Raw genomic sequence first — 17,302 nt, forward strand, 5'->3', positions numbered from 1 at the left:
ATGTGTACAAACATACATGTATATTTGTACATATATCCAGAAAGATATATGCATGAGATATTATAAACTGTAAGATACATTTATGTGGTCATACACTGATGACTTCAAAAAACAGACAAACCTTCACTTTCAGCTCTGAAGATAAATGTTCGGTTGTTTGTGACGACCTCAAACTTCAGCTCCCCCACACTGGTCACGCTAGTGATGAAGGCGGTAGAGATAAGCCCCTTTGAATACACCTCCTACAAGACACACACAGAGCAACAAATACTCAGTTAAACAGATCCATATCTAACATGGAGCATGCAGGGAGTGCATGTGTGTTTGTGTGGGGAAGTCAGTCTTAACACATGGCTGTATCTAACTGGTAATCTATGCAGAAAATGAGGAGATAAAATCCATTTTTTGAAAAAACTAGAAAACTATTTTTATCCTGGGAATTCTTCTGTCAGTCAGTATGAAGACAGTTTGGCTGTAGTTGATGAGGACTGAATCGACTGGATGCTTCAGTAGCACTGGCATCCTGCTCACGTCTTGCTCTTGATGTAGATTACCAGTAAGAGTGACTAATGTGATGATGTGATGCAGTTACTACACGTTTGTTGTTACCTTGTCGTTATCAAAGTATCTCAGGTAGTCAACATCCAGCTTTACCCATCGTCTCTGATAATAAAGGGCCCTGTGTACAAGAGCACACACACACACACACACACACACACACACACACACACACACACACACACACACACACACACACACACACACACACCAATTATTCAAAAGTGTGAAGCAGATACTCCTTTCACTGTCATAGAAGAGGGACTAGGATAGAGGGTTTGCACTGTTAACTAACTTTATAATGTTAGTAATTTAGTGACAGACAGAATGAAAAGCATAAACAAGTTCAGTTGTATGTGTTCAGATTTAAAAACAGCCTTAAGATGCCCACAGTGAAACCATACTGTACTGATGTCATATATAAAGTATAAACCACAGCAGTTATCTGTACAGAGAATTGGTTGAAGCCTTTTTAGCTTTTTTTTTAGATCCTCAGCTTGGATGTGCATGTGTTGCCATTCATACCCCTGAGGTGGATTCTTGTCCAACCAGCCCATCTTGATGACAGCAGTGAGCTGAGAGCTGTCTTCTTTAGTGGCTGAAGACAGTCTGCCACCAGATGGAAGGTAGACACTGCCTTGCAGGTTGCTGAGCCCTTCATCCTGCCATAGTGTAGGCCTTTTGAATGCACAAAAATAAGCACACAAACACACATATACACTTAGTAAACAAAAATAATGGACACATAGTGTGTATGGTAATTTTCTATACTTTTCCTAAACAAATATATTTCGGATGTTATTGTAATATGGTGTAACTACCCTTTAAGTTAACTGTAATTATTTAACAATGCTTGTGTGTTCCAAAACATATTATCAGAAATAATAAGGTGAACAGCAAGACAGATTACATTTACACTGATGCTGTTTTCCATGCAGACCATTCAGTCTGGCAGATGTGAGTGGATCATTTCATATATTATGTGTTTTGTAATCAGTCTGTTTTTATGGCTTTCTGCTTGTTTTATCACTGTTTAAATGTGTGGAGTTGATTGTTTCTACGAGGACACAACCCTTGCTGGAGAGTTAAGATGCACGAGCGAGGCGCTATGGAGATGCAGGTCACACACTGCTGCGTGTCCCAGCGGTTAGAAGTGCTACAGCTGATAAAAAACAGAAAACTGTTTTTGTGAATAACGCCCTGACTATTTTTGTACATAAAAGTGCATTTGGTGTCCTCTTATTTCAAACAAGGGCACACTTCTCCAACACTACTCTGCTCAGGAGAGATTCCTTAATAATAAGTCAGTTTCTCATCAAAAGAGCGAGGTGTCCTCGTTCCCTGCCCTTGGCACAAACACACACACTGACTGCTGCTTTGTGCTTTTTGGCATATACTTTTAAGTTGGACTGCTTCTTTTATAACCTAATTAATTCTTTTTTAATTAATTTCAGGGAGTGTCCGACCTTGTGAGGAAGCAGACGTCACAGCGTCCACCACATGCTGCCTCCCTCATGTCTTTTGGCATTTAATTTCCACAGTGTCCACCAAACGACATATTTTCTTAAATCTCAACCTCCACAACAAAAACACTGATATTCCATACTGCATATTTCCATATTCGTCTGGTTCCCAGGAAAGAGTAAAGGGGCAATCCTGTTCAAACTGAGGTTCCTCTGAGTTAAAATGTTTTGCTTTGTGCACTACTACAAAGATTTCCACAGTGTACTGATTCACCAAGTCAAATTCTTCTGGGCTACTGTAGAAACATGGTGGTCCAACATGGCACCCTTTGTGGAAGATATTCCGTAAACACCTCATTCTAGGATAATGAAACCACAACCATTCTTATTTTCGAGTGACTATGCATTAAAGCAAACATACTCCTGAATACTATATATAGCATTTCTGCTAATAAACCCATATAAATCTCACACACTAGTCCTTTAGTCAAATAATCTAAATGGTCAATAAAAAAGAACTATTGAGCTCTTGTGCATAGAGATTCATTTATTTGTGAATTAAATTAATTGGCCGGAAAAGACAAAGCTTTTTTTAATGTTGTCAAACTTCGATAGACCTTTCCCCAACATTTCAAACTCTTCAGCACTTGCTACACTGGACAGTGACAACACTGGTGCATCTATGAGTCAGGTCTGTACATAAAATTATACTAGTTCGACAAAGAATTGCATTCACAGTTCATTTTTTTGGCACAGGTAGTTCAAGCATAAGTAGTATATCTTTAAAGTGACTATAACTTAACCTATAAAGTTATAGTCATACAAAACACAAAGCAAATACTTCCAGACTGTATATTCAATGAACAAACAAAGCCTCAGTTCTGGTGCAATTCTGGTGGGTAAACAGAGATATCTCATTACTGGTGAACACTCAAAACCACACTGAAGCTATATGAGGAGAAGCAAGGTCAGCGATGTACTGACTACAAAAGTCAAATCTGCCTCTGTGGTTGCTCGTTGGCTTCTTTCTATCGCATAGCATGAGCGTCAGTTTCTGGGCTTGCGTTAATGGTTTGTTTGTGTGTCGATGCATGACTCACTCATCATCGTCCAACAGCTCGTCGTCACTGCACAAAGAACTGTACCGTCCTTTTTGCTGCACGGGCACTTGCAGGGTCATATCCTATGGGAGGAGACAGCCGTCATCCACATTGTGCAGGAGGAGAAGAGGAAGAAGGGTGTACATTAAAGAAGGAAACATTCTCACTCACCCTGTCTGGTGTGTTAATTCGATGAACACTGGGGAAAAACAGGTCTGGATCCTCGTAGTCATCAGAATTATCATCGAGTGAATCCAACCCTGAGGGAGAGAGGAGACGACGAGAGCGAACAGAGTAGTGCAGCTTTAGTTAGCTCAATGTGTGGTTTGCAAGGAAACACTGACAATCAGAATGTAATGTCCCATCATGACTAAAGCAAAATATTAAACTGTTTAAACATATGAAATAATGGTTTAATAAAGATTCTACAGATTCAAAATCTCACGCAACTGAATTTGGACAAGCCTCAGTTAACCATAATACAACACAGGAACACTGTATACAAGACATAATGCCTGTTGCATACTAGTTTTCTGACTTGGAACAAATTTATTGCACTCAGTGGGTCCTGTATGTGTAATACACAAAGTATGTGTTTGATTTGGAATGTAATCTTTCCCTTTTCGTTTGTGAGAAAAGTAATTAAAACCATACTGATGAATACATCTGGCAGGACAGACATACAGAGAAAAAAAAATCCACAGACTGGATGTTGAACATTCCTTTTGACTTTACTTGAGTCACTCAACTCAACACAAATGCATTCTTCCCTTGAGAGTTACAAGAAGTTACTCAGAACCTGCTGAGTATAATTACATGAGTAAATAACAGCACCGATTATACCAGTTACACAAGTTATCGTTCTCTGGGTTAGAGTGGCAGCTGTTGTAATCTGTGAACACAGACACTAAATGGAAAGAATAGCTGAGCATGTCACTGGGTATATACCAAATACAAATTTGTCAGTGTAGTTAATTCTCTAAGCTTTGCTAAGAACTAGTTTTTCAGGCTGAACAACAAATAGCATAATAACAAATATTAGACAGAGTCATATTCCCTCTGGCACATGGAATAAGCTAAACAGTATCAAGTTGAAACTGTCATTTTTAGGCGAGGCAGATACTGTCCGAACAGATGCTGTTTCTATTAAGCACCGAGCCCAAGTCCAGTCCAGTGGTATACAGTGTTGGGCTGTACTTAACTAAATGTAATTATATTACTAGTTTAACTTCAATTTGTAGTAGTTGAGTTGTAGTTAAACTACATTCAAATTTCAGTCCTTTTTCAGTAGTTAACTACTTTGGTTAGGCAGTTTATTACAACACTAACTACATATTCATAGTATTCAGTGCCACAGCTCATTTGCCATGGTTGTCAATTAATGACTAAGTATTTGATTAGTCACCTCTGCCACCAGATGTATGAACAAGTACTATGAATTTTCATAGAAATTGTTAATATTCTTCATTCCACATCAACAGCTGCTCCCTATCCCCTCCTTAAAACACCTCCTCAGGTTGCTTAAGTGAGGATTGGCCTGTCCTAGTCCCTAAATCAAACACACCCACACTTCACTCAGTGTCAGCTCAGCTCAAGCGAGATTCCAGACTCAGACTGTGACCGTTTCCCATGATATAGTTTTGATGGCGTTGAACTATTTTTTCAAGTAGGTTTAGTGTGACAAGCACACATTTAAAAAAAAAAAAAAAAAAAGATGAATTAAAATGCTGCAGTTTTAAAGAAGTTTCCCAAACACTGGTGGCACATGATAGCTACAGACAACATCAGTAACAAGAGTAAAAAACACTTTGGTGTTCCAGTGAAAAACAACTTTTAACAAACTGTCCTGTTGACAGTAGTTGAACAATATTGAGATTCTACTTGATGCCGGGCTAAAGAGATGCCACCCCTTCCATAATAATAACAACTCTAATTTAATCTAATTTAAACTTGGTTTACTAAATGCAAATTCATGACTTTAAAACAGACATCTGAGACATCAAGCACAGATCACATCATCTCACAATGAAAAGAGCAGGAATATAAGAGAGCTGCAATGTCCATGGCCACAGAAATTATTTTTAGCAAGATTCATTTCTTTAATTTTCATTTCATGACATTTGTGACACGAGTAAAAATGCTACTTTGACTGTGAGGCTACAGTCATGAGACAAAATTATCTATTTGCTCTTTTAATTACAAACACCGATACACAAGTAAAAGAAGCAAGAAGATATATTTATAAGCACATAAGTATGTTGAGTGAAATACTGTGCTGACACTTTAGATTGTTTAAAGTTAAAGTTCTACATTTTAGTTAAACAATGACTGCAGCCCAAACGTCAAGTTGTGATAAATATGACACGTGCTGCAGTTTGACTGTAACTCACTGTACAGTTTGTTCACAGCAGCAAAGAACAAATGTTGAAGAGGAACCTGAGAGAGTACACTGAGTTTCGATCTAGTTGGCAGACTGCATCACTGTTTAAAGCTGAAGTAGGCAGTTTATTTTTGGCGTCATTAGGCAAAAGTTTCATAATAATGTTTCAGCATATTGTTATTCAAGTAGTCTGATGGGAAAACTAGGCTCCTTCTCTTGGCTTTGTTTTCAGGCTTTGGAAAATCCAGCCAATGACGGGAGATTTTGGCCCATTTCATTTTGATTTGTCTAAAAACTTAAGTGAGTTCCTCATATCCTTTATTATTGGACAATGTGAGACCTAAGTATAATATTTAAATCTGCTGGATCAAGTTTAAATGTTTAATGTGCAGTTGTCACATTAGAAATAAGTCAATTAGAAATTTTCTGCCAGCATTCTTCACGTGCCTTATTTGTTCTTTTTTGTCTGAATATATTTTTTCATATTCTCCACAGCTCTCCATTAAAAGGAGTTATTCTCTTGACTGAAGTAGGTGTCATGCGATCTATCTACTTTTGTGCAGAAGAGGTTTTGTAAAGCTTGTAAAGTTTAATCTTCACTAATGTCCTTCTCCTATCTCAGAGGAGCACATGGAGAAGTGCAATACATAGTCTGTCTTGCATATATGCAGGGTCATGGTGAGTTTATCCTGTGCTGAGGGGTCACATAGAGTACATTTCTGAGATATCTCACAATTTAAACAGAATCTAACGGAAAGTAAAGTTCCTTTTTTTTTTTGTTTTGTGTTTGGGGGGGGGGGTTTACAATTCATAGTTGCATATAGTATTCCTTTTCTCTGCAGTATAGACAGAAATCCAAGTTCAAGATAATTTAAGCCACAGTCCTGTAAAACATAAAAATCCATATAGACTTTACAAACCTGCATATGAAAAATAAAAAAAAGTGATTATACATCTTACTGGACTCACGGGGAGGATGGGAGACTCTCTTGGTGGGCAGAGATGGCTGTGTGTCAGGCTGAGTTGACTGTTGTGGGTTTTCTACAGTTTGGGGTGTCCTGATACGAGGTGGAACCTGTGGGGTTTGATCTTTCTGCAGCTCATCAACAGATGTCTTGGTCGGAGAGGGGCTGGAGGATAAAGGGAGACAGGATAAGTCAACATGGGTTTGGAGAGCATGAGGGGAGTCCTCAGACGCCACGGTAATCTGAGGTCGGGTGAAAATCCCAAAAAGACGGCTGATTCTGTACATCCTCTGTTGGGAAGGAAAGTCCTTCTCCCTCCTTGTCCCCTCCTGTCTTTTCTCATTCCATCGTGAAAACTACAAAGATAACAGCATTTTTGAGTTTCTACTCCAGGCACCAATGACAAAAAAAGAAAAAAGTCTGGTTGCAGGCAAAAAATTTACCCAGATCTCTTTAAGAACTCCATGAAGAAAAAGATTGAATCATTCTGATAACAACTCTGGTAACCTGATTCAGTCCACTTTATTGACTGCTGCTCTGAGCCTTGAAGAGTCTTCTTCAGTGGTATGAGAGCTGATCACAGTGCTGTGGCAAACCGGCTTCCCCCTGCTCCCCTCCTGACTTTCTAGTTTTCCCTCCCTACTTCTGGTTTAAGCAGCAAGTCTGAACCTGCGTGTAAACACAGCATACCTCTGGGTCCCCTTAAAACACACACACAAACACAATACATGCACACTAGAGATGTGCCAGTATACCTGTACCTGTATACCTGTTGTACAATATAAGGTGATCAAAGATTCTAATGGTTACTATACCACCAACATTTTCTGTCTATGAACATTTTATTAGCTTTGTTTCAAATGTTTTTTATTAGAAGCATTTGTGTAAGAGACCGGACATTCTTACAGAATAAGAAACTGCTTCAGGTTTTACAATATTTCACAAACATGAAGAAAGAGAGAAATAAATATGAATACGCCCATCTGCCCAGTACTACATGTAATTATCAAGTTTGTATTCATTTTGTGTATTGTTTGAAAAAGAGATAAACAGTGACCAAATCTTTAAAAATTGCTTCCGTTTATCATTTAAGACGAACCTAATTCACTCTACATGGAGTGTATCAGTTGGCTCCGTGATCCAGAACTTAAGTGGGAGGGCTTTGGCTTTCTTTCTTTCAAAATTTAAGTATAATTTTTTCGCCGCTATTAGCCCATAGGAAATAAAGCATTGTTGAGACTTAGCCGGTTTTCTAAAAGCTTCCAATATTCCCAGTACAATCATTTCCGGATCTGGTTTCAGAGGGATTTTCAGTATAGAGAAAAAGATGCTGAACATTTCAGTTCAAAGACTTTCTATCTTTGGGTAAAGTACAAAATTATGGATTAATGTGGCTTTTTGGAATTGACGTTTATCACACAGAGGGGAGATGTTAGGGAATATTTTATTGAGTTTAGATTTTGAATAATATAATCTGAGCAGCATGTTAAACTATATCAGGCAATGCCTGGCATTAGATCTCAGATGAAGGGGTGTTAATGTTTTGTAAAACATCATACATATATGATCTCTGCTGCTGCTTGCTTATTCAAACAATCATCAAGTTTGTCTGGATGTGCAGTGCTGTAGTCCTCCAGGTGTGATTTCATATCATCCCTGACCCAAAGAAAATGGACAATTTTTCAGCATCCAATGCAATGATTGTAAGGGGATCCTTTGGTATTCTGCATGAATAAATTGTTAAAAAGGCGCCTCAGATTAAAGAATAAGTGTTGTTTGGGCATAAACACAGTTTGGTCCAGGTGTACCAGGTTGTCAACAACCAGACTGCTGAGCTAGAATCTTGGCTAGGATTTTCTGTTCCACATTTAAGAGTGAAACTGCTCTATAGGAACCCGGGTCCTCTGTATTCTTGTTCTATGGAGTGGAGGTAAGGCCTGCTCTTCATATGCCTGAGTATACATGCATTGCATTCGCAGGGAAATTAAACTGTTAAATTTTTTTGTAGAATTCAGGGCCAGTCAGGAGGCCCAGGAGATTTTCCATTTTTTGGTGTCTGAATCGTTTCTGAGATGTCATTTGCTCTTATTTCTAAGACTAATTCTTTATATTCAGACTCAGTTAGTGTTGGAAGGTTGCATTAATCCAAAAAAGACAGTGACAGAAATTCTGCCTTTTCCGATTTAATTTTATGAATTTTATGGTTGTTTTCTAATTCACAAAGTTGTCTTGCTAAAAGTTTTCTGGGGTTGATCACCAAATTTAAATTGTTTCTGTTTGATGAATTGCTGATTTTAGCTGAAAGTATTTAATTGATTGATGAGTGGTATAGCTGCCCTATCCACCTACTTCTCAGTCTGTTGTGTAAATCATTCTTCGGTCTCCTGTAAGAAAATTATGCCAGTGTTAAGATTAAAATTTTGCCTTGTTTAATTGGTTCATTTGCACTCTTGATATTCCAGATACAGAATGTAAGTTCTTTTCCTCCTATTTTGCTTGCTACGTCGTCTTGCATACTTTAAAATATGTTATCAAATATAATCTGGGTGTTCCCTCACACCCCACTGATGCATATCAATGTCCAAGAGAAAATAAAAAAAGTGAGCATGAAAGGCTCAGTACTGAAGTAAACGAGATGTAATACTCAGATAAAAAAAAATAATAAAACTTCTGAAGACCTCAGAACAACAGTCTTAAAGCAACCTTCCATACAATTTACTTCTAATAAATACTATTATGAACTAAGTAACTCTGCAACTGTAATGTGTTCATAAATTCAACAGAACAAGGAGTGCAAATCGTCTTGGGGCAGAAATTGCCCCTCTAATTAAGTTCCATGGGATTAAACTGCATCTTATGGGATAATTAACCAGTCTGTTTGCATTTCAAGAACAGAAAAACTTTGTACTTTAGATTATATAAAGCGATTCAGCACATGGTATAACAAAGCATGAAAATACATAATCAAATATGTAATTAACAGGCATAAGCCTGTAACACTTAACTCTCAGGAATTATCTGATTTGCTGAGTACAAAACAGTGAGTCTGAGATGGACCATGTTCGGGCTTTTATAATACTTGAAGAGTGAGTCAATATCATCGTATGTGATGTGGAGCTTGGCCAGGTTCAAGAGTCCAAATCAGATTCTTGGTATTTCTTTCAGTATTCCTCTGGTTTTGAGAAAAAAGTGCCATCTGTCTGACAATTTCCGGGGCAAAATCCTGAAAGATTCGTATCTGTTGTCCTTGGTATGACAGGTTCCTATCCTTTGCCACTTCTTGGAGAATTTCCTCCAAAACATGGCCATGGTGTACCATCAGGATCAGATGTCGCAGGGGTGCGCTGTTATCTGGTTGAGATCTCGGCACCCTGTGAGCTGTGTGTCAAGCACTTCCTTTTTAAGTAGTTGTGCGGTGAAATCCTAGACGCTTTGACCATGTTCTTCCTTCACTTTGGCTATCCAGCTGTCCCTGACATTTTGCGCCCCCCTCTAGATCCAGATTTTTCTGACAATTTAGTCAACAAGCCAGAGATGCGCTCCACTTCAGCTTTCAGCTCGTCTGTGGCATCAGAGCTAGCGATAGTCGCTATCTCTATCTCTTGGCTAGTCATGAGTGAGGTAGCCTGAATGGTTTCTAGCTCACTGTTGATATCGGTTTCCAGTCGTAGAATCTCCCCTCTCAGGGGAGCAGTTACCTCCTTGATGCAAGAACAACATACTTCCTGCTTCACTGCAGAGAGTTCCAGGCAGAGGATTTCAATGGCTTGTCGAACCAGTGTTTGGGTAGCTTTCTCTTTGTGAAACTGTCTCTCAGGTGAGCCCAGAGTGTTAGTGAGGCCTCTTTCCCCATCTCTTCTCATTTTTGGTTCCGGTGGCACTTTGAACTGTTTCAAGTTAACGTTGGTGCTGGTGGTATTTTAATCTTTCTTCATAGCATGGCACAGCAATAAGTTGATTTTTGTTCTATTATTGACTTATTTTATTCGAAAATGTACAGAGCTACATAAACTTGTGTCTTAGCGTCACCCACAAGTCTTCACTTTATCGGTTTTATTTCTATTATCTACAAACAATCATGCTTTTACAAGCCTAGCACGGGCACAAAGAACCAGGCTCCATGTCTGCCTACCTCAAGATCCTCTATCACTTTCGACGAAAACATTATCTAATGGACCTACTGAAGCGTGACAAGTTTGTGGGTACTGAGTCGTAACGTTCAGTGAAAGAGGGCATGAACTTAATATGGCTGACAGATAGGAAACTCCCTGTGTCAAGATACGCACACATTACATTCTTCATCACGGTCAGATTTGAGGAATATCATGACAGTACCATTTATCAAGACATTTTGGGCTGTTTTTTAAAACCTGCACACCCCTAGTGTACACAAGGCAAGCGTAAACATTAAAAATACCACCATATATGCAGATAGTGACACTTACAACACGTAAACCTACATATCAATCCATTCATTCATTAACCATCCACTTTCAAGCTTCTTCTGGGAAATGGTTGTAGCAGGCCAAGTATGTCACGTACACGTCTCCGGAGCTACTTCCTCTAGCTCTTTCTAAAGGATCCCAACATGTTCCTACTCCAGATTGGGTATATATTATCCATGCAGGGAATTGCGGGTTGATCTCACACAGCATCTTACCCTCACTTGTGAACAACACCTCGCGATTTTTTAATTGCTCCACTTGGGCCTACTTGTTCCACTCCACATAAATATAGTGTAATTGCAATAATGATAAAAATAATAATAGAAATAATACAAATATGATTTTGTTTCCCAATGAAAGACATACACACAGGGTCAGCAAACCTCACTTAATAACACATTAATTTATCACACATTACCACAGCACAGGTCACAGCACAGCATTTACTCATCTGTCCAAAACCAGCATCCTTATTTATATTGTTTTGAACATTGGCATGATCACAATTTCCAATTTCTTCCTTCATACAAAGTCACACTACACACTACACTAGGCTACAGCCCACTGTCTATAAAGAATTTTATAGAAACACACAATACAGTACATTTGCTGTGTGTTTTTTAACTAATTTACTTGTTTACTTTTCATATTGTTACTAATCTATTACTGTAAGTCTTAGGGTTAGTCCGAAAACACATAAACTCAAAACCTGCGAAATAAAGTCATTCACACAATGTTAAAAAGGGCACCATTTCCACGCTCATGGGAAAGTCAAAAGTGAACACATCAGCCTGATTTCCATCCATCCAGTATTGGGAAAGTTCCTCTTTATTTCTAAGTGATTTCCTTCATTACAGTCTCAATGATCAGCTTTTACACTTACAAGGACTTAACAGATATTAGTCACACATTACAGGAAACAGCTTGAGACCAAACATGAGAATGCCGGTTTGTTTCCAAACAAGTGTTCGGCTTAGTTTCACAAATAATTACGCTGCACTATGCCTGAGTCAAACACAAGTAAAAAACACTTTTTGGTTTCGTTTATGTTAAAACGGAAAAAGATTTGCCACATTGGATAAATGGAGAGAAGATTAAACAATCATGCAACAAAACCTGACCATCAGTTAATGCACCTTAGAGACAACGTGATCAGTTTGAAGTTGTTGCAGTAAGCTGTGTTGACTCTTGGACCATAGTAGAGAAGTAAAAAACTATTTAATCAAACAGACCTTTGTCATGGCAGCCATTTTTACATGAGTTATGTGGGGTATACATGGGTGTTACCAATGATACTAATTAATGTTCCATTACATTCGGGCCAAACAGAGTCAGGGTGCTGCTATTGTGGATGTTGGCTCACTTTAAAGTCTCTGCTACACTAAATGGAATGGGACCTTAATCAGTATCCAACACAGAAATTACCTGCTCTGTTTAGTTAGCTTTATTTTCAGTTGCCTTTTATGGTTTTAGTGCCATGTCTGTATTTGCCGCCAAGACAAAAAATACATATACATAATATTTCTACAATATTCACAGTCCAAATAAAAAGAAACATGTAGACATTACTTTGCTTTGTGATGCACTTGGGTTCCAGCATGAGAAAAACATTCACAAAGTACCTAACCACAATTTAAATGACACTTAAGACTGTAAATATATGTCCTATTCATTAGCTCTGAATAATAATGACCCAGAAAATGATAAACAATGACGGGAAACTGACCTGTTAACAGTTCCTCCTTTTTCTCAGAGGAAGAGTTCTGAGAGGGGAGCTAGCTAGATGCTATATTTAACCTGCTCTCTGCTAGCTAACAGATGACATTAGGCTCACGAAATAATAACCACTGCTTTGTCCTCCCACTATGGAAGCCTATAGAGGACCACGTAAACTCATTCTGGGCAAATTTCTACACTTTATTCCTACATCAACTGACAACAGCTGATGTTGTTATTGTGTTGACAGGTGACAATGACAGGCATTGTAACCTAGCAAATGTGTTTATTACCCTGCTTCCCTGTCAATTTTGGTCTACAATACAATCAAAATGTAGCAGACTGCTAATCTGTGCTGTAAAGCATAGCCAATTGTTTATAGTTTTAAAAACTGTCTTGATGCCATTGCTGATAGGGAGTGCTAACAGTAAAGCTAAACGCACAGATTTCTCGTAGAGAACACCTGATATCCATGACAGCTAAACACGCCAGAAATGCCCTTGCAAAATCCCATCATGTCACAGACATGCAAGTAATACACCAATACCAATGTCAGCTCCCTAAACATGTTGAGCTCCGAGAGCAGGCAGGGTATCTGCTCTCAGCCAGGGACATTAAAACATTATCTTGCTCTGGTCGAGGTAAAACAAACTCATCTAAACACTGCCAAACTTGTTTTCTTTTCACTGGAAACAGGTGTAACGTGGCAGAAAACATGAACACAAGAATGAAAGAAAGAAAAGCTTCCTTGTTTGAAACACTAACACAGAACAGAGTGAGGAGGGGGATGAGAAGGACTGACAAATAGAGCCTGAGAAAAGATGTGTGGATATGATTAGGATCAATCTTACCTGTCCTGACATGTTCAAAAGGAGTCCTCTTCCATGCCGCTACGAAAAGCTTGAACACAAACACATTGGAGGAGAATAAAAAAAGCAAAAGCAGGAGGAAATGACCAGTTAAGTAGAAGATGGGAGGAGACAACAAAGCATGCTGACAAAGAAACAAGAGAGGCGTAAGAGAGCGTGTGAACGTGTGCTGATAGAGGCTACGGAAAGTGTGAGGATAGTTCCTGGTAACAAATCACTTTTGTTTTTCTCTTTCTCTACCTTTATTTTCTCACCCTCATTCCCTCCGCTCACAGAGATTAATGAGGAGGAGAGAGTTTTTTAATCAGTCCATTCTTCTCCATTGTAACTTCCTCCCTCTCTCTGCAGTTTCCCTTTAAAACTCAGACAGAGAACACGTTACTCAGAATAGAACTAATCCAAAGCCAAGCCGGGGCAAGGCTCAAGTTTCTTTTCTTTTACAGATGACGAAAACACTCAGACAAAAGAAAGAGCTCATAATCTTGTATGCCATCACCAGGAACTACACAAACACATGATAAAGGATAAAGGACATGATAAAGGAATGATAAAGGAAACTAGTTAAAGGAAAATAGTCTGCAGTTAAAGGAAAAAGGGGAAGCCCTAAAAAACACTCCAAGTACTTTTTATAGATCCAAAATTTTGCAAACACATACGTTTGCAGAAATGACCCACAAAAAACAAGTGCAAAACATTTAAACCCAGCAGAAAACAGGATATTGTATACAATGTACTGTAGAAATATAACTGCGGAGAAAAGGTCACCACAGAGCCTTTGAATGTTTGAAAAGAAACACACACACACATGCACACACACCAGTTGTCAGGTATGAGCAACCACAAAACAGACTGCAGCCTCACAGAGCAGACTCAGTTCGTTCATAGAGGTAGACTCAGCAAGTCTTGTTCACATATTTCCGCGTTGAACAGACCACTGAGCTTGAAGTCCACTCTGTCAGTCAATGTGCTGCAGCCTTTCAGTTTCAGGAAGTGTCTAATTTTACTTTCAGGAAGTGTTAAAAATCTCCGATAGCAATTTTGGTATGTCGGCTGCAACTGAAGGTGACAAGAAATGCATTTTCTATCTTTTCCAATAGATGGCAGCACAATCCTCAGAACTAAATCTCAACACACATCTCTGACAATAATTTACATGACTCTATCATTCTGCCTTTAATAGAGCACTTTCACAGGCTCAGAGAAACACCAAATTAGAAAAACCCACTCTTTAAATAGTATCCCGCTCAAAGTTAACATACATACTGTACAGTACACAGTGGGAGACACAGTGCAGGTCCTACGTCCTGTGGGAGAAGATGGACCCAGGTATTTATGACACAGATAGATACAGGCACTGAGGAAGATTAAGAAGGGTAGTTTTAGTTCCACAGAAAAAAAGACAGGCCCCTTTAGTCTGCTTTTGTTTACATACATGTCATAAGGTCCAAGAGTGAAACACTGTGCAGTGTGCAGGAATCATAGACCATAAAATAAACAGGGGACATAACTTCTGGTTCTAAAAAGTGAAGCCAATGCAGAAGTGTCTCAAACCTGTAGTCCTTGTCATGTCCAGCTGATGGCGACTACACTGCCTTCAAAAAGAAGACCGATTGTGTGTACTATTATGGCAAAATGACCACTAATACCACTTCTCACTTCGTTTTTATGTCAATAAACAGTTTTCCTACAGGTTTTATTGTCTCAATTGCTAATTTCAAGTTTTCTTCAACACAACATGATGTTCACTTTGTAAATTATGGTCCCATTTAGTACAAAATAGAGGATAAAAAAGGGTATGTTTTAGGGTGGGGCTGTCTTGTGATTGGCAGGTGAGTCTGTCCAGCACAACACACAGGATTCACAAAACTTTTATCAAACTGTCAAACTAGGCAGTGTTGATATGCATTAATATTATGTTACCATGTTTTCTGAAAACATTTTAAGCAAGAAATAGACAAGTGTTTTAGAGACTGTTTAGCTGTAAAACCAGAAACTCTGAAGCCACTATTTCATGCTGAATGGACGAGACAAAACCAAGCACTCCCCAAGTCACAGTGCATCACCCACCAGCTCCACACTCTCGATAGTACTGCATACAGTCTGGTTGCAAAAAAAAAGATGAAAACCCCAATAACACCAAACTCAAGGGTAAAACTCAAAATGGTCCACAAACTAATGTTATGGTTGGTTTACACCTGGCAAGAATTTAACCTTTTTTTTAAAACACAAGATTTCTACAGCCAATTATAGCAAATGCAAACTCTCTGCATTAATATCCATCAAAAAATAACCTTACCTGTGGGTTCTGGGACATTGTGCAGGAGCCCGCTGTGGGATCGGTGGAGGGCCTTTAGGTACCACTCCCACTTTCGGAGGGAGAGGTGGAGCATTTCTGTCATCACTGCAGGAGGCTGCAGGGGACACGGGTGAAGTTTTTCTTCCTCCATCACTGCCAAAATGTTGGGCAGGTGGCTGAATGGCTAACGTCTCTGGTCGAGTTTGGGCAGAGGGGAAGTTTGGAGGGTGGAGAGGTGCATGTGTGGGGGTATGGGTAGGGGTGCTGGTGGGGGTGGAATTTTGGGACACAGATCTACACTGCACAGGTGGAGCTTTGACCGCATGTCTGTCCAGTTTAGGGGAGGCAGGAGCTCGAGCAGGAGGTGAGGGGCTCAGGGGAGAGGTGAAGCGCTGTGGAGGGCAGTTGGGGGTGCTTCGTGGCGGGACAGGGGGTAAAGAGCTGTCAGAAGTTGGGGAGACAATCAGACTAGGGTGACAGTCCACTGGAGCATTAGAGCGAAACTTAGTCCTCTCTTTAGGCACAGGCTTCTCCCTCTCTCCATCTATTCCTCCATCCCTCTCTTCTTCTTTTCCTCCTCTAGGTGCCCCTTGTCTTTGTCCAGGGACTGGCTTCTTCTCTTCTCCATCTCCACTTTCCTCTTTCATCTTGGACACCTGTCTCTCCCTGGGGACTGGTTTCTCTCGTTCCCTGGGTGTAGGTCTTGATGTCTCTCCATCTCTATTCTCCCTTTCTCCGGGGATGGGAACAGGTCTCTCTCTGTGCAACACTTTGGCAAGTCCTGTTTCCTCTGATCTCTGTTCTCTCTCAGACTGTACAGACTGAGAGTGTGTGTCAGATTGTGCGCCACTATTACCATGTGTTTTGTTGAGGCTAGCCAGGATGCGTCTCCGGTGCCCCGGCAGGGTGATTCCCATCCGCTCTAGCTGATCTGGTGTGAGGTTGCGACACTGTCGTAAAGTTGCCAGCCCGGCGCTCTGAAAAGCCTCAGAATACTGCTCCAGACGAAGCACACATAACCAGTCCAACACAGTTACACGGGATTCAGGCTGAGACATGACTGACGTGTGCGGGTGCAGCATGTGTGATGGCAAGTCTACGTCCACAGAGATGGCAGACTTCAGCACCTCAGATCATGGCTTACACAATCTGTGGAAGAAAAAAAAACATTAACATGTACAGTATACCAAACAGCATTAAATCTGTGGGAGCAATTTTGTATTTTGTTAAAAAACAGCAAGGTGATGCAGGTTAAGGAATTAAGAAATTGTCTTTCAATTGCTTGCAAGCAAGACTCAAGCAATACTATGCTGTTTTTTGCATTAGTTTTTTTTAATAGTAAATAAAGTCCACATGATTACTTTGAATCCACACTGCGGGTTTGTGATGCATATATTGAACTATATTTTTTATTTTGTACAAGAATAACACACTGAACATTTGCATGCACTCCACTCATTCATTCACTCATTCACCCCGCTGCAACTCAAGCCTAGGCCTTGAATCAAGT

The 17,302-nt window shown here is 39.6% G+C and overlaps 1 protein-coding gene across 1 annotated transcript in view; it reads right to left on the bottom strand.

Moving 5' to 3' along the window:
* arap1 (ArfGAP with RhoGAP domain, ankyrin repeat and PH domain 1) overlaps positions 1–17,302 on the bottom strand; it is a 68,402-nt gene that overhangs the window by 37,559 nt on the left and 13,541 nt on the right. Inside the window, exons 2-8 of the mRNA XM_084718089.1 lie at positions 15,793–16,941; positions 6,462–6,631; positions 3,293–3,381; positions 3,122–3,204; positions 1,084–1,236; positions 610–679; positions 122–242 (exon numbers count right to left, since the gene is read on the bottom strand). Of these exons, the coding sequence (XP_084574215.1) occupies positions 122–242; positions 610–679; positions 1,084–1,236; positions 3,122–3,204; positions 3,293–3,381; positions 6,462–6,631; positions 15,793–16,874 (1,768 nt within the window). The 5' untranslated portion in view covers positions 16,875–16,941. The remainder of the gene's footprint in view (positions 1–121; positions 243–609; positions 680–1,083; positions 1,237–3,121; positions 3,205–3,292; positions 3,382–6,461; positions 6,632–15,792; positions 16,942–17,302) is intronic.

This window comes from Lutjanus erythropterus, chromosome 4 (genome assembly GCF_056507025.1).
Source record: "Lutjanus erythropterus isolate fLutEry1 chromosome 4, fLutEry1.hap2, whole genome shotgun sequence".
Classification (NCBI taxonomy): domain Eukaryota; kingdom Metazoa; phylum Chordata; class Actinopteri; order Lutjaniformes; family Lutjanidae; genus Lutjanus; species Lutjanus erythropterus.